This window comes from Oryctolagus cuniculus, chromosome 3 (assembly GCF_051225735.1).
Source record: "Oryctolagus cuniculus isolate XC-2025 breed Fujian yellow rabbit chromosome 3, ASM5122573v1, whole genome shotgun sequence".
NCBI classification, from domain to species: Eukaryota; Metazoa; Chordata; class Mammalia; order Lagomorpha; family Leporidae; genus Oryctolagus; species Oryctolagus cuniculus.
Genome location: NC_142869.1, coordinates 153,240,662 through 153,261,640, shown reverse-complemented (window position 1 = coordinate 153,261,640; position 20,979 = coordinate 153,240,662). Strand labels below are relative to the sequence as shown.

At 41.5% G+C, this 20,979-nt stretch overlaps 1 protein-coding gene across 9 annotated transcripts in view; it reads left to right on the top strand.

Moving 5' to 3' along the window:
• The window catches only part of CTTNBP2 (cortactin binding protein 2), a 219,481-nt gene that overhangs the window by 28,983 nt on the left and 169,519 nt on the right, over positions 1-20,979 (top strand). For all 9 annotated transcript variants that reach the window (XR_016230706.1, XR_016230707.1, XR_011387007.2 and 6 more), the window contains 1 exon segment: positions 10,396-10,503. Coding sequence is in view for 6 of the 9 variants with exons in the window: in XM_089327939.1 (XP_089184065.1) it covers positions 10,396-10,503 (108 nt within the window). In the remaining 3 variants the exon portion in view is untranslated.

Genomic DNA, 20,979 nt, shown 5'->3' with positions numbered 1-20,979 from the left:
GAACATTGATTTTTAAAGAAAGGCTAAATAGGAAAATGATACTTGTCATATTTGCTCCTTCTCGAGTGATTAAAAATCAAAGACATCTTCATGCCTTCTGTTAACTGAAGACAATTTCTGTTTCATTTTAGTGAATAATTCTGTTTTGCATTTTAGAGGTTTATTTCATTGCAAATTGGTTTACATACTGGGCTTTTTTCATATATACATTTGGCAGTCATGAGCCAATGGAATCTCCAAAGCAGTAGGCTATTTTTGAAAGTGAGTGTTTCGCTAAGTTTTGGCTATTTAGATTGTTGCTTAGAAACAAGTTCAATTTATAGTTTTCAGTTTAATATCATTTTCAGTGGGGTGTTTTAAATTTAGTTTGTGATCCTTGTTCTTCGGATGCTTGCAGGATTTAAGCAGTTAAGTGTAAGCTGGCTAACAGCTACATTATTCAGTAGGATCATATTAATAGTCTTTGCTGCGAACCGTGCAGGGAGACCTGGGTTATTTTCAGTGCCTCAGCCAAATGTGATGACTTTTATAGGCCGTATTGCTATTTCTACTCTGAAAATAACTCCTAATGGATAAGGCAGTATGGAAAACAGAAATCTTCCTGCTTTTTATTGTCACCAAAGAATTTAGGAGTGAGAGGAAAATGGAGATCTTTTTAGAGCTATATTTGGGAAGCCAACCAACATTCTTGTCATTCTGGGCTTTTCTGGAGCAGCTAATACACTGAAAAGTAGGTGTAAAATTTGTTGTCATGGTGATAGCAATGAATAAAAATTTATACAATGATTTTGTGAAAAATGCACAACAGTAATGGTAAATAAATTAACACCCGACACTGACTTTTTTTCTTTCAGGTGATAGTATTTAATGTAGATATAATAAAAAGGGCCTTCTTAGTCAATTTTGCTAAACTTTCTTTCTTAAAAAAAAAGCCGGTTGTGTAGTAGCTATAGAACGTTTAAAGTTTGCCAGCATGATCTTTAAGGAAGAACTAATGCGGGTTTAATCCGCATTCCTGAGCGCTCACCTGGATGGGCACCTCCAGGGTAAGAGCTCTGCTGCCTAACTGATCCCTGTATGAATTCAAAGCAGGTAGAGTGGTGTCCTGAGAGGCGTTAGATTATGGGGAGAAGAGCCCGGGAGAAGGTTCCTGGTAGAGGGGCCTGGGAATGTTTCACAGAGAAGCAAGGTCTCTGAGTGGGCTTTGAGATACAAAGAGGAGCCGGGCAGAGACTTTGGCAAGCAGGGTGCAGCTGTGCCTGGTTCCCAGGACTCCCCAACAGGCAGCACACTCATTCAAAGTTGAGTGTCAAGATTTCCATTTCAGTCTCAGCTATGAGCTTTAGAATGTTAGCTTAGAAGTTGGAATGTTCCTGCACTTTAGAATGTCCTGCTTTTCATTGGGCTTTTTCTCTCTCTCTTTTTTTTTTTTTTCCTTCTTAGCAGGGCATATATTTCTACTTGCACCTGGTGTTTAGACTTCATTGTTACATTTCTCACAGGAGCAATTTTGTTGAGAGAAACACCTTTGTCCTACCTGTGACCAAATGCATACCTAGGCTAGATTGCCAACTGATTTTATTTTCCTGTGTTTGAAAACCTTTCACAGCCTTAGCACTTAGGTTGTCACTTAGGGATGTCTACTGTTGATTATGTGGGCACAAGGCTGTAGCTGGGACAGAGCAGCCACCTCCTTCAAGGTAGATGTACAGGCTTTGTTTGCAAAATGAAAAAACCAAATTGCTTAGCACAGTGCCAGGCACATGGGAAGTATTCCAAAAATATTTATTGAATGAAAGAAATGAAAAACAGCTTAGCAAGAACTTGGGCCATTAATACTTAACATTGCTCAACTAATTCGAAGTATACTTGTGTGTTCTCAGATCATAATGAAACTATTGGCCTGAAATTTGTGATAATTAACATAATAGATTTTATAGACTGTATGTCAGAAAGATGACACTGATGCTGGTCTTGTTTTCATTTTTTATTGTGCCCCTTTCCAAACTACACTTCTCAGTGCTGTCTCCGATACTTTCCACATTGTGTTTAGAATTTAATTTCTTTTTATTGTGTTTTTATTTTATTTATTTGAGAGAGAGGTAGAGATAGAGAGGTCGTCCATCTGCTGGTTCACTCCCCAGATGGCTGCAACAGCTGGAGCTGAGCCAATCCGAAGACAGGAGCCAGGAGCCTCCTCTGGGTCTCCCATGCGGGTGCAGGGGCCCAAGCACTTGGGTCATTCTCCACTAACATCATTAGTTTTCTATTTGGAATTCTTTTCAAAATGAGCACTGAAGCTGGGGATGATGTGGTGGTGGGATGGTGCCTGCACACTTTCCATCCTGAATTTGTCCACATCACCCATTAAGGTGCTGGAGGGCATGGTTGAACCTTGAAGAAGAAACAAGAAAGTTTGAGGACAGGAAAAGGGAACAGAAGGGAAAACTGGACTGAAAATAAAAGAAGTAAGGCAGAGCTTTAGAGTAGTCTGCAATGGCCAGAACATGAGAGAATTCAACCTTATTTTAGTTTATTTGGGCTTCATTTATTTATTTGAAGTGGGGGAGGGAAGTATGCCCATCTGTTGGTTCGCTCCCTAAATGCCCACAGCAGCCAGGGCTGGGCCAGGCAAAAACCAGTAGCCAGGAACTTCATCTGGTCTCACATGTAGATGGCCAGGACCCAAGTACTTAGGCCAGCATCTGCTACTTTCCAGGGCATTGGCAGGAAGCTGGATTGGAAGCCAAGCTGGGACTGCATCCCAAGCACCCTGATATGAGATGCAGGTGTCCCAAGTGGTGACTTATCCCATAAACCCCAAGACCTACCCTCTAGTGTTCAACTTCAACATGCCTAGGACAGAGTAGTCTCTCCCTACGTCTCTTTTGGGGTCCTTTGCAAGGCTTACATGACTTGAAAAAGGAAGCTTTTCTTTGCTTTTTGGTAAAGAAATGGAAAGCAATTACAAGAGAATAATGATATAGGATTAATTTTTTTGTTTCCTCTGTTACAAATAACTTGTACAAAAGTGAGATCAGATTACTACTGCTGTACACAGCATGATGTCATCCATGTAGAAATCCTGGTTTGGTGGTGACAGGGCTTGCTCTCTTCAAATACACTTTTAGTGAACAACTACCAGGTTGAGTTTCAACTTAAAAGGTTATTGTAGTAAGTGCAGTATAGCCAAGTTAATATTACCATGTGGAACAGGTTTTGACATTTTTGTGTTGCACCGAAAAGCAGCACAATGGTTCTAAAGACCTGCGTGAGTTCTTCCACAAAAGGGCCTTGGCACTGTGCAAATATCATTTAGCCTCCCATGGCCCAGCACCTTCAGTTGCAAATCAGCGTGCTGACATTTGCCACCTTAATCAGGTGGACATTCTTCAAGGCACGGGAAGCTTCAAGAGGACCATGATTCTTTCTGGATGCCTGCTTGCACATGGAACTGGTTCGATCTCATGCCACAGTGCTGTGACACTGAAAGGCTGAGCTGGGATGGAAACTCTATCTGAAGAGGAAATGGGCTCTGAGAGCAGATGGGAAAGGAAAGCAGTGAGGGAGCTGGGTTTAAGCATCAGAGGCTGCCACCCTTGACAGAGCCATTTTTTCTGCTTTTCACCCAGATTTCTCTTGGTTAAAATTAGTTGCAGCCATGACCAGGTTTCCTTCCTGCCTGACTTGTTTCCTTGTCAGTGTTACCTCCTTCCAGGGCCCTGAGCTGCTTGTTCTGCAGGAGAGACCCCAGGCGGTCTGATTTATCTGAGTGCACAGTGGGCCGGGTGTTCTCGCTGTGCTGCTTCAAGGCATGCCCTGAGTTGCTTCCCTGGGTTACTTTAAATGATTTTTAAAATAATGAGTGAATGATCCAATGCCTAGTTACTAAGTTGCCCTAAGTGTGGGTCGGAACTTTGTATCTTAGGAAGCTGGGAATTCCTGAAACATCACTGGAGTGCTTTCTGTCTTTCCTGCTGCCTGCTAGGAGTGCTTTATTCCAAAAGGTGAGAGGGGCACACCTGTTAGATAACATCATATGAAGGTGTGATACTCTTACCACCTTCGCACATCCAGGAGGTATGAGAAGACAGTGAGTAGAAATAATACACTTAAAATTATGAGGAAATGCACAAGGTAGGAGGTGATTAATTTCCAGGTGAAGGAGTGGAGCAAACTCAGACTGATGCTGTGATGAAGCAGATTAAGCCACTACTTACAATGCTGGCATCCCATATGGGAGAACCAGGTCATGTCCTAGATGCTCTGCTTCAGATCCAGCTCCTTGCTAATGGGCCTAAGGCAAGGGAAGGTGGTCTGAGTATTTGGGTCTCCCTGGGGATACCCAGATGGAGTTCTAGACTCTTGGCTTCAGGCTGGCCCAGCCCTAGCCATTGTGGCCATTTGGGTAGTGAACCAGCATCTGGAAGGTCTCTGTTTCTGTTTCTGTGCCTTTCAAATAAATCAGTCTTTCTAAAAGACCAACTTGAAGAATAAGATAGCTAGAGTCTAGAAGGGCAACACAAAAGTGAGATTTGAGTGATACACTGAAGAAAGATAGGATTCAGGGGAATGAGCAGAGAAGAGATTTTAGAAGAGCACCAACAGATGAGTGTAAACCCATCCCAAAACCTCTTTCCTCCAGGTAGAGAGAGGAATCAGAAGAAATAATCTCCAGACAAGAAGCAATTCTGGAAATTTGAAACTAACTTGAAAGCATGAGAAGCATACGCTTCTCTACAAAAACCTTTACAGTTGCTGACTGCACATTTACTCTATGAGCCTAGAAAGCTGGATTTAATTGTTTTCCTGTTAATGGTAGTTTTCAAAATTTAGTCTTCTCAAAATTTCAAGATGAGTTTCATTGCTTTCCCTTATTTAGAGCCCTTATTCACCCCCATGGCATACATCTTGCCTGCACAGAAGGTTCTAAATGCATTATTGATCATTAGCACATACTATTAAATCAGGAGAAAGTAATTGCTCTGTATTCGGAGGACAGAGGCAAAAATCAGTTTGTCTCAAGTTCTTCTCAAAGGCTTTTAGGCTCAGGGAATGACCTAAATTTTCTCAGTGCAGTAATCTAGCTACCCTGATGATACACAAAATCAGGACATCTGGAGGCTGGAAGAGATTTTAGCCATCACTTCTGCCAGTATCCTCATTTTACTGATGAGAAACCTGCGAGTGCAGCAGATGAATTGGCTCATCCTTCTTTGCAGATTCTCCCCAACCCCTTCCTGCCTGTCCTTAACCTCATTTTCCTCTCCACCCACCTTCCAGTCCAGCAGCTGCTCTCTGACGCTGTGCCACCCTCCTGTGTTAAACTCATTGCTCAAGGTTATCACAACCTACTGGATTTTAAACTGGAACAAAGTTTTTGTTTTGTTTTGTTTTGTTTTTCAGTTGGTGAGAAGAGCCAGAAAGTGTCCCACTTTGTGATTGGTCACCATATTTTGAGACAGCAGCCCTGGTGTGACTGATGTCACACCAAAGATCCGAGGGCCATGAGGAAACTTGGTGTTAGCAGCTTTTGGTCTGTTTTGTGGTTCTCCCTCTTTCCCTCTCTCCCTAATAAATATACACTAAATTAAAATACCTAATTTATTGTATCCTAAAGATGGTGGTGTATCTGTTTAATGAAAAGCATCTGGGTTAACTTAAGCTGCTGTGCTTGATTTTTAAAACTAGGCATTAAGAAGCCCTTAGGGCAGGTATTTGACCTAGCAATTAAGGCACCCGGGTCCCACCTGAGTTTAAATCGTCTCTGGCATCTGGCTCCAGCTTCCTGCTGATGCAGACCCTAGGAGGCAGCAGTGATGGCTTAAGTGATTGGGCTCCTGATAGCTATATGGAGGATCTAGATTGAGTTCCTGGCTCCTCGGTGGCTTCAGCCCCAGCTAAGACCAATGTGGGCATTTTTAAAAAGTTCTTTTCCAGGAGTATTGGACTTTTCCTGTGAAACATACCATGCAGAAGGGTGGCCTGTGGAGATAGAATCTGGCAAGTTTGGTTTCATGTGTTCTTAAAGAGTATCTACTTATTTTCATTTAATTGGAAGGCAGAGACTAAGAGACAGATGGGCACATATCTTCCATCTGGTTTGCTCCTCAAATGCCCACAACAGACAGGGTTGGGCAAGTCTGAAGTCGGGAGCTCAGAACTCCATTTGGCTCTCCTAGCCTGGCTGGCAGAGACCCAAGTACTTGAGCCATCATTCCCTGCCTCCTGGGTTGCCCATTAGCAGGAAGCTGAATCAGAAGCAGAGCAGCTGGTATTCAAACCAGGCACTCTGCTATGGGAGGTGGGTATCCCAATGGCCACCTAACTGCTATACTAAGTATTCACCACTGGCTTTATGTTTTGGAGTTCCTTTATGTTGTAAGAGCTGGATTTTTATTTTTTAATTGGGAAAAACAAATACAGTAATAAAGCTTAGTCTGTGAATGTGTCTGTTATAATTTTGGTTGTTTATTTTCTGGAGGAGGTCATATTTTCAATGCCCTGATAGAGACTCAATTTATTTTTTTTAATGAGTAGCAGTATTTTCATCTGCTCCATCCCCTATCTTTTGAAAATTAGATTAAGATAATCCTTCATGAATATTATAAGATTTAGAACAGTTCTTTCCCACTCTCAGACCAAGAAACTTTGCTAATAATTTTTTTCTGCATCTAAGTACTTTTGTTCCATATGTACATTGGATAAAATGTCACTTTGTATAAAACAAAAATGAAGTTTTATGTTGGAATTTTTGGTTCTGTTTTTTTCCTAAAAATACCAAAGTGCTTTGTATTTATTTATAAAACATCTGGGGTCTTAAGCATATTGCCTTGTACTTTCATCCTGTTTTGCCAGAATAGGGAATAGACACATCAGGTATTGGAGAATTAAAAACCATACTATTTTTACTAAGAAGACCAGCAATTTGTAGTATTTTAGTAGGGAATCAGAGATGGGAGAGTGCAGAGAGGAGAGAGATAGAAAGACATTCTGTTTAAAATACTACAGCTAGACATTTGTTCTGGTGGTTAAGATACCCGCAGTCTAAATTGGAATACATGAGTTTGATACCCAGCTCTGGCTCTTGACTCCAGCTTCCTGCTAATGTAGACCCTCCAGGCAGTGGTGATGGCTCAAGTAATTGGGTCCCTGCCACTCACATGGGAAACCTGATTGAGTTCCCAGCTACTGGCTTTGGCTTGACCCAGCTCCCACCATTGTGGGTATTTCAGAGGCAAATGAGTGGATGGGACCTCTGTCTCTCACAATAAATAAAAACTAAAAATATTATAGAACACTGTGATGGGAGGGTTTTTTTTTTTAAGCATCCTATGTGACATGATCTGTAGGTTAGCAAGTGGATTCTTTTTTTCATTTGAATGCTTTTTTTCTTGTTGATGTATAGAAGAGCTGGTTGAGGGTCACATGTTGTGATGCTGGTGATGATGGAAGCAGGGCAAGCTGTATGAATCAGAATCTTGGCAATGTCTTTCATAATTTATTAGTTTTTAAAAGAGAGTGCTTTGCTTGTGAAGCTTGAGGGAAACAAGGACAATAAAATATACAATTAATTAAAATCTTTAGAGCAACCAGCAGCAGCATTAATAAAACATTACCCTCTAAAGTACCTAAGAATTGCAGCTTACTCTCCCATCTCAGTGGGCAAAACCAGGATGAAAGAGTCTGTCTTTCATCATCATCAATAAACAGTTTATTGGACTTGGGCTGGTGGATTTTCAAAGAAATAGGCTCCTAGCCAACATCCCATTCCTCCTTACATGAGACATCTGGGTTAATAATAACAATCACCGGCCTTTATTTTGCACTTACTTCATTTATATATTTTTGTTCAATCATCACAAGAAGTTTGCAAGGAAGGTGTTAGGATTTCCATTATCCAGATGAGAAAACAGACTCAAATAAGCTGGAGAAATGCTTCTTAAAGTGTAGTCCTTGGGCCAGCAGCAGCGTTAGGAACTTGTCAGAAATACACACTCACAGCCCCACATCATCTTAGCAGGGCAGGATTTCTGGAGTCAAGAGACGGGCAGCAGTCTGTCTTTTGCCAGTGAGTCCAGGTGATTTTTTTTTTTCAAGATGTATTTATTTATTTGAAAGTCAGTATTGGCATGGGAGAGATCTTCATCTACTGGTTCATTCCCCAAATGGTCACAATGGCCATGGCTGGGCCAGGCTGAAGCCAGGAGCTCCATCATGGTCTCTTACGTGGGTGGCAGGGGTCCAAGTACTTGGGCCATCTTCTGCTGCTTGGCTAGGATCATTAGCAGGGAGCTAGATCAGAAGCAGAGCAGTTTGGACTTGAACAAGTACTCCAATATAGGATGTAAGAGGGAGCGTGACTTGCTGTGCCACTATGCCAGTCTCCCACCTCTTTTGTTTATTTTTAAAGATTTGTTTCCAGGTAATTTTTATATATGTTGAAGTTGGAGCATGATGAAGTTCTAAGGATTTACCTGAGAGTCTATGTGTTGGAAGCAGAGTCTGAAAGCTGGGTTTTGGATTTTAGTATTCACAGTGGACATGGCTAATTTATCTTCCAAGCAGAGGCCTCCCAGAACTGCACACCCATTAGAACTGTTGGAAATTTTTCTTTTCTCCTTTACCATCCTTAGCCCCTGCCTTTCAACTCACTGTTCTCTCTAGCATATATGCAAAAGAGAAGGAACTTAACAAGATTCCTTAATAAATGATTCTTCAGAGAGCCTCCTAAATGCTATTTTCCATACTGTATCTCTTTCCAGACCTTTGGAACTCAAACATCACCAGTGCTGGTGATGCCTTGTGAAAAGCCCCTGGAATCAGCCTTTGCTGTGTTTATTTTTGTGTCTGACAAGGAGAGCCTGGTGTTAGATATGTAAGTGCTAAACCAGTTCTTGCTGGATGGATAGAAAGGTAGAATGGTGCCACCTTATTCTGAACTCACAGAGCATTGGGACTGTGCTGGTGTGGTGTGCAGACAAGGCACATGCCTTGGTTGTACTCATTGGTTCTGGTTTTACCATTTACTTTGATGGGAATGGGTACGTTTGACTTCTCTGAGTTTTCTTAACTAAAAAACAGATGATGATGATATCATGTAGGTTAAATTTTTTGAGAATAGTTTGGAATCTGTTGGGTGCTACACAAATGTAATGTTCTGGAATACCCTGAAGAACAGCTCCTGAGGTTGTCTGTACTGAAACACTGGGGAAGGGTGAGTTTCCCCTCCTCATGATGGTGACTTGGCTGGTCAAAGGCTTGGGGTATTGTGGAAGGAGCTGTAGGTTTGGACTCACTTGATCCCAGCCATGAGCCTGGGACCTCTCTCAGCCTTGTCTCTGAAATGGGTGTCAGAAGACCTACTTGTGAATGTGGTGAGGAGAGAGGTCGGTGGGATTTAAAGTAGTGAGATTGTATGCAGTCACCCAGGATGGTAGTGTAGAGAAGAGGGCAAGGTTTGGAGAGCTTCGGGTAAGGAATTGGGACCCTTGGGGCTCTGGCCTTGACGTCTCCTGTTGGAGCTTCAGCTCTGACTCACTTACTCCGCCTCACTTACTCCAGCCTCAGGTCCCTGCCTAGCCCACCATGTAGAGTTTCAGGCAGCTGCAGAGTCATTGCCTAAGAAAGTGCTTTGAGAACGTGTAGCAAGAGTGCCAGACCCAGAGTGCCAGACCAGGTGTGCATGGGTGCGTGTGAGTGTGTGCATGCATGGGTGGTGGTGGCGGGGAGGGAGCGTGGTGGAAGGAAAAGCATGTTTGGTCTGAGGGGCAGCTGTCATTTGGCTCTGCAGATTCTGCCCCATGGAAATCTGAATCTGGGGTTACCCAGTCATCTGACTTTTGAAGACAAGCCAGGAATTTGAATTTTTTTTTGGTGACATCTTTAGAGTTTCCTAATACTGCCTAAATGGGGAGGGGGAGAGAGAAAGAAACATTTTGTGGTCCAAGTACCACACATCTGTGGGCCAGATCTGTAGGCTGTTGGCTGATGGCCTCTGCTGCCGAGTGTTCTGTAAACATGACCTGTTATTATTAGAGGTCCTGAAATTTATAATAAACCTCCCAGAAGGAACTCCTCCGTGTTCTCTCAGCTCCCCTAGATACCTCTCAACATCTGCTGGGCCTGTTTTGATGCAGACTCCAGGGATTCTGCATCTGTGTAGTTTGGAGAGGTTGTGAGTGCTGGCCTTCTGGGAAGGAGATTCAGGAGACTGGCTTTTGGGTTCTCACTTCTCTGCCCAGAGAGAGTGTGGTGTTCTGTTGAGCAGACTCAAGTGCCTCTCGGATGCGTGGAGCTACGGAGAGGAAAATGCTCTATTGACTGCCTTTAGACTGCGTGCATCTTCCTGAGAAATAATTTTTTCATTGCCTTTTTAAAAAATTTGTGTTACAGAAAAAGGAGTTTGACGTGGACACCCTGAGTAAGTCAGAGCTGCGGATGCTTCTCAGCGTGATGGAAGGGGAGCTGGAGGCCAGAGACCTTGTCATCGAGGCCCTGCGGGTAAGAGAGCTCCAGGCCAGGTCTTGCTGCTGCCTGGTTCTCGCTTTTCAAATAGCTGGTGGCAAAGCTTCCTTAAGTTTTGAATCAAATGAACTTAAAGGCTTCTGTAAAGCCAACAGGTGCCTCCCATGCCAGTCACCAACCTGTCATCCTATAAGTCCTGAAGTTTGATGGCAATTGAGATGATGGAGAAAAAGTATGCTGCTTCACGTGGGAAACTGGAGAAACTGGCTGTCTGAGTTTGGAAATCCTAGCGTCATGCTTATTTGGTTAAAGATGTATTTCATAAAATTGGTAATTTGGCATCCTATGTATATATAAGGACAGAAAGGAAAAGTTGAAAGAATCCGCTAGAAAGAATATTGTGGATAATATCTTTTTCCTTCCTATATATTACAAATGATTTTTTTTTTGTTTTCAGAGATTCATAAGATTAACAAGTAAATGTTTATATGTGTGTCTTCAAATGGTGTTATTATTTTTGTCTAACTGGGGAATAATACATTACTTAAATGCCTTGGTAAAGTTTTGTTTTTGAAAAAAAAAAGTGTTGTTTAAACTTTCGTTTGTAAAATGAGTTTTATTTATTTAAAAGGGAGAGAGACAGGTCTTCCATCCTCTAGTTCACTCCCCAAATGGCTGCAACAGCCAGTGCTGAGCCAGGCTGAAACCAGGGGCGTGGGACTCTGAGTCTCCCATGTGCCTCCCAGGGTAAGCATTAGCAGGAAGCTGGACCAGAAACAGAGTAGCTGAAATCCAAACCAGGCACCCAGATGTGAGATGCAGGCATTCCAAGTGCTAGTTTAAGCTACTACACCAAATGACCTCTCATGAGTTAACTTTCTTGATAGTTTTCTAAAAGGTGATTCAGAACTGGCATTGTTTTGGGATATGAATCAGCTTAAGTTTGTGTATGTTGATTCTTTTATAGTTAATTGTATGTAGTCAGGTGTTTCCTAGCACTTGGCCATTTGACCAAGAGTTATGTTTATTACATGTAAAGTGTGGGTTTCTCTAATTTCACCAGGGAGTATTTCCTCAAATTTTGTCTTACGGAGTTTATTTTAATACCTGAAAACCTGCAAAATGTTAACCAACTGTTGCCTGTGTCAGGATCTTGTATGGCGGAGAAAGGAGGTAATAATGATAGACACAGTGGAGATGGTAGATGTGGGGAAGGGAAGGTAGTTCCTGAAATCATATATGGTCCATGAGGTTGGCACAGTATAGTGATTATCCTTCAACTTGATGGCAGGACAATTGCCTCAGAAAAATGGGAGTGTAGTTAACCCATCTGCAATGCAGTATGGAGTGAGAGGTGCTGCTTGTTGAATGGGAAGTTCTGCTACGTAGACATTTGCCCTGCCTGGTTCTGAGAGCTGTTCCTCCCATGCCACATTGGGATCAGGTGCATTGAATTGCCAGTGCGTATCTTCTTGAATGAGCTTTTTGGGAGAAATGCAGGGATAATCGTTTATCACTATAAGGAGTGACCCTCAGCTGAAGGACAGACCAAGGGCAGAGTCCTCTGTTGAGGACAATAGCATAGCCTGCTGAGACCAATGAATGAAAGGCCCCAGCTCGATTGTTCTGCTAACCTATGAGAGATGTCAGGTCAGCATTGTGGAATTCCCCACCACTCACAGGAATGTTTGAGTAATTATTGGAGTCTGTTGTCTATGTATTGCTTTAGAAACCAGGTACACTTCTCTGGTTTAATTGTGGTACCTTAACATGTTAAGAGTGGAAGTCGACTTGCTGATTATCTGGACTTGTAATGTGAACTTTTTTTTTTAATTTTTTTATTTAGTAAATATAAATTTTTAAAGTACAGTTAATGGATTACAATGGCTCCCCCCCCTTAATTTCCCTCCCACTCACACCCCTCCCATCTCCCGCTCCCTCTCCCATTCCATTCACATCAAGATTCATTTTCAATTATCTTTATATACAGAAGATCAATTCAGTATATATTAAGTGTGTTTGCACCCACACAGAAACACAATGTGTAAAATACTGTTTCAGTACTAGTTATAGCATTACTTCACATTGGACAACACACTAAGGACAGATCCCACATGAGAAGTAAGTACACAGTGACTCCTGTTGTTGACTTAACAATTTGACATTCTGGTTTATGGCATTGGTAATCTCCCTAGGCTCTAGTCATGAGTTGCCAAGGCTATGGAAGCCTTTTGAGTTCGCCGACTTCGAGCTTATTCAGACAGGGTCATAGTCAAAGTGGAATTTCTCTCCTCCCTTCAGAGAAAGGCACCTCCTCCTTTGATGGCCCCATAATGTTTTTCAAAGAATCAAGGAGTGTTCAAATTATGAGGAACTTTACATATTGTAGGTCAGTGGTCTGCATGTGTCAGATCAAGGGTGTCCTTTTCATGACATACTCCTTACTGGGCTGGCACTGCGGCACAGCAGGAAAAGCCACCGCCTGCAATGCCAGCATCCATTATGGGCACTGGTTCATGTCCCATCTGCTCTACTTCGAATCCAGCTGCCTGCTAATGGCCTGGGAAAAGCAGCAGAAGATGCCCCAAGTACTTGGGTCCCTGTACCCAAGATGAAGTTCCTGCCTCCTGGCTTTGGCCTGGCCCAGCCCTGGCCATTGCAGCCATCTGGAGAGTGAACCAGCAGATGGAAGATCTCTCCCTCTCTGTAACCCTGACTTTCAAATAAATAAACACATCTTTTAAAATAATTATCATCCCATTTACTATCTTACAATGAAATTCATGGATAACCACGCACAAGAAGGTGCCTCAAAATATTCATGGAAAAATGGAGTTGAAGGATAAACTTATTTTGGTGCTAATTTTTTTTTTATTTATGTTTATGAGAGGGTCTTCAAAAAGTTTATGAAAACTGTATTGTAAAAAAAATGCATCACTGGCCGGCGCCACGGCTCACTAGGCTAATCCTCCACCTTGCGGCGCCGGCACACCGGGTTCTAGTCCCGGTCCGGGCGCCGGATTCTGTGCCGGTTGCCCCTCTTCCAGGCCAGCTCTCTGCTGTGGCCAGGGAGTGCAGTGGAGGATGGCCCAGGTGCTTGGGCCCTGCACCCCATGGGAGACCAGGAGAAGCACCTGGCTCCTGGCTCCTGCCATCGGATCAGCGCGGTGCGCCAGCCACAGCACGGCGGCCATTGGAGGGTGAACCAATGGCAAAGGAAGACCTTTCTCTCTGTCTCTCTCTCTCACTGTCCACTCTGCCTGTCAAAAAAAAAATGCATAACTTAAACTTTTTTGCATCAAATAAGGTTTTCTTCTTAAGATTTATTTGTTTGAAAGACAGAGTAATGGAGAGACACAGACAGAAATTGCCCATTCTCTGGTTCACACCCCAAATGTCCACAGCAGACCAGGCTGGGCCATACTGAAGCCAGGAACCAGGAATTCCATCCGGGACTCCCTTGTTGGTGGGAACAGCCCAAATACTCTGTGCCTTCCTAGGTACAAAGCTGGATCAGAAGCCAAATAGCCAGGACTCAAACCATGTACTCCAATATGGAATGTGGGCATTTCAAACTGCTGCTTACCCTGCTGCACTACAGCACCCACTCCATGCTTCTATTTTACTTGCATGTTAAAAATGTATTAACAACACATTGCTGCAATGTTATATGATGATAACAGGTAAATAATTTATAATAAAATGTTTTTTTTTCCTTTTTTTATATATATGAAAGGCAGCAGAGTGCCTGGTTTGAGTCCCAGCTTCACTTCCAAGTCCAGCATCCTGCTGAAGTGTCCCTGTGAGGCAGTGAATCATGGTTTAAGTACTTGGGTCCCTGGTACCTTGTATTAGGTTCCTACCTCCTGGCTTTGGCCTGGTGCAGCTCTAGTTGTTGTGGGTATTTGAAAAGTGACCTAGCGGATGGAAGCTTGCTCTGTTTCTCTATCTTTCAAATAAATGAAAATAAATAAATACTTGTTTTTGCAAAAGGAAAACTTCCAATAAAACATATAAATAAAAATATAGGTAGGTGTTGTGGTGCAGCAGGTTAAGCCACCATTTAAAACTATAAAAATTATACGGTATTGTCACAGTATTTGAGACATCAATTTTTATTGAGGGGAAAATTATATTTTTAAAAAGCAGTATTAATGAAGAATCTGAATTGCATAGCTGCTTAATTGAAATAACTTGATCTGATGAGAAATTCTTGCTTAATAATTTCTCCCCTGATTCACACAAAGTAGGAGTAAATTACTAAATATGAGGAGTGCTAAAAACTTGATGGGAAATACATCCTTTTGGTTACATTTTTCCCTGAACTTGAAGTACCCTCATGTGTATATTAAAATTAAATCCCAAGAAAAATACTTCAGAGTTTAATAGAGAATGTGTTCTAGGAGAAGCAGGTATGTTTTCTGAAAGCCGAAGTGGACATAGAGCTTTTGAATTAACTTCAACTGAATTTTCAAAATTCCTTTTCATAGTATATCCAAAAATCGGCAGTTGGAGTCTACTTAGTCTGTACAGCTTTCACACTTTCATCCCTTTTCTCCTTGCTACGAAGATTCTCATTGGCATGTTAGTCAAAGGGAGACAGGGCTAGATGATGGCAATGATGTAATTATAAAATTTTTAAAGCTAAAATTATGTGTCTTAGCCTACAATCTGTAGGACCCAGCCTGCTGTCATAGAAATGAGTTTGTGTAAGTACTGTATCCATGAAACAATGGATTCCTGTGGCATTTATCTTGAGATTTATTCTGTGACTTCTTTTCTCCCTTAGATTACATAAATAAGAATGGGCTGTATGTTGTTTTAAGAGTATGTATTTTCAAGGTAGAGAGACAGAAAGCTCCAACCTCTGGTTTACTCCCCAAATACATGCAACAGCTGGGGCTCAGCCAGGCTGAAGCCAAGCATCTGGAACTGCGTCTGTGCCTCCCAATTGTTGGAGCCCTCCTCACATCCTCCTAGGGTATGCTTTACTAGGAAGTTGGAATTGGGAATGGTGTCAGGACTTGAAGCCAGGTACCCTGGTATGGATATGGGTGTCCCAAGAGATGTGTTAACCACTACAACAAATACCCACTCTGAGAATTAACTGCATCAAAGACATGACAATTCTTCTTCTGACCTTAATGTATAGAGTGATTGTACAGCCCATTATTATTTGCAGTGAAAATTTAACATGAAAGTTTAGCATTTCTCATATAGCATGCATTTATAGCACTAGACACATAGGGATCTATAAATGAAGAATTACCTTGTACAAGTGGCTGTAACAGAAACTCAAACACAATAGATTTAATAAGTTTCCTTCTCAGGCAGCATTTTGCAACTGAGGCATCCCAGCTGGAGAGGCAGCACGGTGCCGCGTGACCATTCAACAACCCAGGTCACTTTGGTTTTCTTTCCTTAGGGAATTAGCTAGCCTCCCCTGTGCGGCTGAAGCTAAATCAATGCCAGCACCACATGCTAGGGACTGCAAAGGGGGACGGAGAGGAAATGAAAGGCAGATGTACACAGAAGGCAGTGTACAAAGGTGCAGTGGTGAGAACTCCCATGCGCACGCTACACTCTTGTACTACTGTTAAAGAAGGATTTGGGCTTTATAAGACTTTAATAACCTGCCAAAATTTAAAAAAGTACATTATCATGGTTTAAGGTTATCTTGTATCCTGATGAATGTTAACAGAAGATACACCTCTCCCTCTCTTCTTCCCTCAATAAGTAATTGTGGAGTACCTACTATAGGCCTAAAAATAAAGCTTGAGGTGTGTATGTGCAAGTGGGGCTACGTTATGCCACATTGTGTCAGTTTAGACAATTCCCTATCTTGACTTTTCATGCTTAAAGTGAGGTGTTCTGAGTGTCATTTGGGCCTGGGTTTTACTTTTCTCAGACAGTGACTTGCTGTGCTGAGTTTGCTTTGAATGATCTTCTTTATCAAAAACTTCACATGTTCACTGGCTTCCAAATTGAATGATTTTGCTTCAAAGCAGGTTTTCTCAATCTCAGCACTGTTGATATTAGGGACTAGATATTTTGTGTTTGATACCAGTGACTTCCAGTTGTTGACAACCCACAGTGCTCTCAGGAGTCACATTGCCCACTCTTGGGAAACATTGCTTTAAAGAATTCTGCTCAAGCAAATTTGACTTTTAAAACTCTATTGTCCTAAATGCAAGAAACCTAAATTATTGCTTCAAGTGCATTACATAATGAAACAGTGATTTTCTTGTAAAATGCTCATCCCTTAAAATGTACAAATTAATTGGAAAATGCCCATTTAAAAAAAGTTTTATTTATTTGAAAGTTGTAATAAATGAGAAGGAAAGACAGAGAACATAAATGTGAGTGTTGACATCCATTCATCCATCCAAATGCATGCAGCAAACAGGGCCAGGCCAGGCTGAAGCCAAGAGCTAAGACCTCCATCCAGGTCTCATATGTGTGGCTCTCAGGAATCCAAATGCTTGGGCTATCAGCTGTTGCCTATCAAATGTGATAGTGCCAATACACATACTCCTGAAAATGCCCATTTAAACAAATTTCATGACCCTTTCTAAATGTTCAATATATATTATGGCAGTATTTAAATTTACATCACAGGGCAAGCTTTTGGTGCATGGGTTGAGATGCTTCTTGAGGGGGCAGCATTGTGGTACAGTAGATTAAGCTACCACCTGAAATGTGGGCATCCCATATCAGAGTGCCAGTTTGTCTCTGCTGCTCCATTTCTGATCCAGCTTCCTTCTTACATGCCTGGAAAGCAGCAGAAAAAAACCAAGAGGTTGGGCCCTGGCTACCCACATGGGAAACCCAGGTGGAATTCCAGGCTCCTGGATTTGGCATGGCCCAGGTTGTTGCAGCCATCTGCGGAGTGAACCAGCAGATGGAAGACCTTACACACTCTCTGTCTCTATCTTTCTCTTTCCCTGTCACTCTGCCTTTCAAATAACTGCTAAAAAAAATGCCAACATCCCATATAGGAATGCCTGAGTTCATGTCCTGACTTGGCCTCCAATTCCAGCTTCCTTTTTTATTTTTTTTAATTTTAGTTACACAAGTTTCATGTATTTCATATATATGGATTTAGGAACATAATGACACTTTGCCCTTTCCTTCCCTCTTGCCCATATTCCAACCCTTCTTCCTCCTCCCTCTCACACCACTGTTAATTTTTACTAAATCTATTTTCAGCCTTCTTAATGATCATATAGTTAACCCTACATTAAGTAAAAGAATTCAACAAATAGTATTAAGAGAGGCAAGAGCAATCGTTGAATCTCTATTTTACTCCAATACATTACTTTTCAGGTACTCAGTTACCTCAGATCAGGGAAAACATAGGATCTCTGCCTTTTTTGGGATCAGTTTATTTCACGAAGTATAATGGCATCCAGTTGTGTCCATCTTGTTGCAAAAGACAAGATTTCATTTATTTTTACAGCTGAATAGTACTGCATAGTATGTATCTATATTCAGATTTCTGAGGTATCTCCATACTATTTTCTGCGATGGCTGTACCAGTTTACATTCCCAACAGTGGGATTTCATTTTTTGGTTTCAATTTTGTTTATTTATTCTCTCATTTTAATAATTTCTTTCCTCCTAGTAATTTTGGGTTTGGTTTGTTATTGTTTTTCTACATCCCTGAGATGCATTGATAACTCATAATTTGGTACCTTTTCAATTTCTTGATGTAGCACCAGTTGCTATAAACTTTTTAACACTGCCTTACTATAACCGAAGTTTTGATATGATGTTTTGTCATCTTCGTTTGTTTCCAGAAATTTTTTGATTTTTTTCTTTTGATTTCCTCTGTGATCCAGAGTTCATTCAGGAACAAGTTGTTCAATTCCAATGTGTTTGCATATGATCTAGAAATTCTTAAGTTGTTGATTTCCAGCTTCATTTCATTGTGGTTGGAGTAGATGTGTGGTATGACTTCAATTTTTTTTTTTTGATTTGCTGAAATTTGCTTTATGGCCTAGCATATGGTCTATCCTAGAGAAAGTTCTGTGAACTGATGAGAAGAATTTGTGTGTATTTTCAACTGGGGGTGAGAAGTTCTTTAGATATCACTTAGGGCCATTTGGTCAATAGTGTCATTTAGCTCTGTTAATTCTTTGTTGATTTTTTGCCTAGTAGATCTGTCCATTGATAAAAGTGTGGTGTTGAAGTCCCCCATTACTGTTGTATTGGAATCTGTCTCCCTTTAGATCCATTAGCATTTCTTTTAAATAGCTAGGTGCCCTTTAATTGGGTGCATACACATTCATTGCAACTACATCTTCCTGTTGAATTGATCCCTTAATCATTACATAGTGTCCTTCTTTATCTTTTAACAGTTTTTGTGTTAAAGTCTATTTTGTTTCATATTAGGATGGCAACATCTGTCCTTTTTTTGCTTTCTGTTAGCATGGAATATCTTTTTCCATCCTTTCACTTTCAGTCTGCCTGTATCTTTGTTGGTGAGATATGTTTCTTACAGGCAGCAAATAGATGGGTTATGTTTTTTTAATCCATTCAGCCAGTCTGTATATTTAACTGGAGAGTTGAATCCATTTGTATTCAGTGACTATTGGTAAGTAAGTACTTGGTCTGCCTATTGTTTACTTTGGATTTCTTTTGTATTTTTACTAGGGGATTTTCTGTCTTCACATGATTTCTTAATGATGGCTATCTTACTGTGTTTCTGTGTGTAGCACATGCTTAAGCATCTTTTGTAAGGCTTGATGAGTAGTGACAAATTCTTTCAGGTTCTATTTTTTATGAAAGGTCTTTATTTCACCTTCATTCATAAATGAGAGCTTTGCATGGTACAGTACTCTGGGTTGACAGTTTTTAATCTCTTAAGACTTGGAATATATCTTGCCATGCCCTTCTAGCCTGTAGGGTTTCTGATGAGAAGTAAGCTGTGAGTCTAATTGGAGATCCTCTCAAAGTAATCTGGCGTTTCTCTTGTGAACATTTTAGTATCTTTTTTATGTTTTACTATGGAAAGTTTGACTACAATGTGTCATGGTGAAGACCGTTTCTGGTCATGTTTCTATGTGCTTCCTGTACTTGGACCTCCCTTTCTTTCTCCCAAATTGAGGAAGTTGTCTGTAATTATTTTGCTAAAATAAAATAGGCCTTGTAATCCATTCTCTTTCTACCCCTTCAGGAACTCCTAAGACCCATATATGTTGGGTCATTTGATAGTATCCCCTAAATCTCCAACACTGTTTTTAAGTTTTCTATTTTTTTTTTATCTGTAAGTTTTCCAAAGATTTTTCTTGTAGTTCAGATTCTTTCTTCTGCCTCAACAAGTCTGCTTGTTAAGGCTTTCCCTCTTAGTCTTTATTTGATCTATTGAGTTCTTTGTTTCTAATATTTTAATTTCTCTTTAAAAATTTCAATTTCATGGGTAAAAATTTCATTCATGTCATATAGTGTTCTTTAGTTCGTGGATTTGCTTCTGATTGCTTTTGAGTTATCCTATGATTAATTTTGCGAATTCCATTTCTGGCACATGATCTCTTCAACTTCACTTTCTGATATTGAAATGCTGTGTTCCTTTGAGGGGAGTGTCATGGTGTCTTCCTTGTTTTTGTTTCTTGAATTTGTGTTTGTTTTTAGACATTTGTGGAGCTGATTTTTGTTTTAATCCTATGATGGTTTTTTATCTTAGAGCTACACATCTGTGGCTTAGTGGAATGTCTCCATTTGCAGTGCATACCAAGAGGTGTGTGTTGGGTGTGGCCAGGGAGCGCTGGTCAGTGTTCCAGGGTGAGGCGTTTATCCAGGGTAACATCTATGTTGGGTGTAGTAGATCTCAATGTGGGGTGTTAGTCCCCAGTGTGTTTACTCATCTATGCCACCATATGAACTGCACAAATGATCTGTGTAGTTCTCTCTGTGAGCACAGTTCCCACTGCAGTGTCCTGCCATAGGCAACCAAGAAGCTCCGGGCATGTGGGATCCACACCCAGTGGTTACCCCGACCCCCAGCTGCACCGTGCACTCTCTCATGTAACCACTGAATCCCCACCGATGCTGCACATAAGGCTTCCAGAGTCTATGGTTGCAAAGGTTTCTCTCTGCTATGACAGCCTGTCCAGACAACAGAAAGGCAGATGTTCCCTGAGCCAGTTCCATCTAAAAGTCTTGATCCTGGGAGTCTGCGGATGTCTCACCGTCCTACTTGGTTGCCCAGCCATCTCACTACCAGGCTCAGAGTCTGGGGGAGTGCAGATGTTTCCCTCCACTAGAATCTCTGAATCACACAGGTACAGAGCCACTGGCCGAATGTTGCTCACTCCCCCCAACTGCCACCAGTACTGCCAAGAAGATGGCCTCCTGTCTCAGCTAGTTGCTGTGCACAAGCACAAAGACTTCTGCAGCTCCTGCCCAAACCCAAAATAAGACTGATGCTTTCTCAGCTGGAAAGCGGGAGCTGTTGTAGGGAAGTTGGGGTGAGATCTGCATGCCCCCTCTACTTCCACTGGGTACACAGGA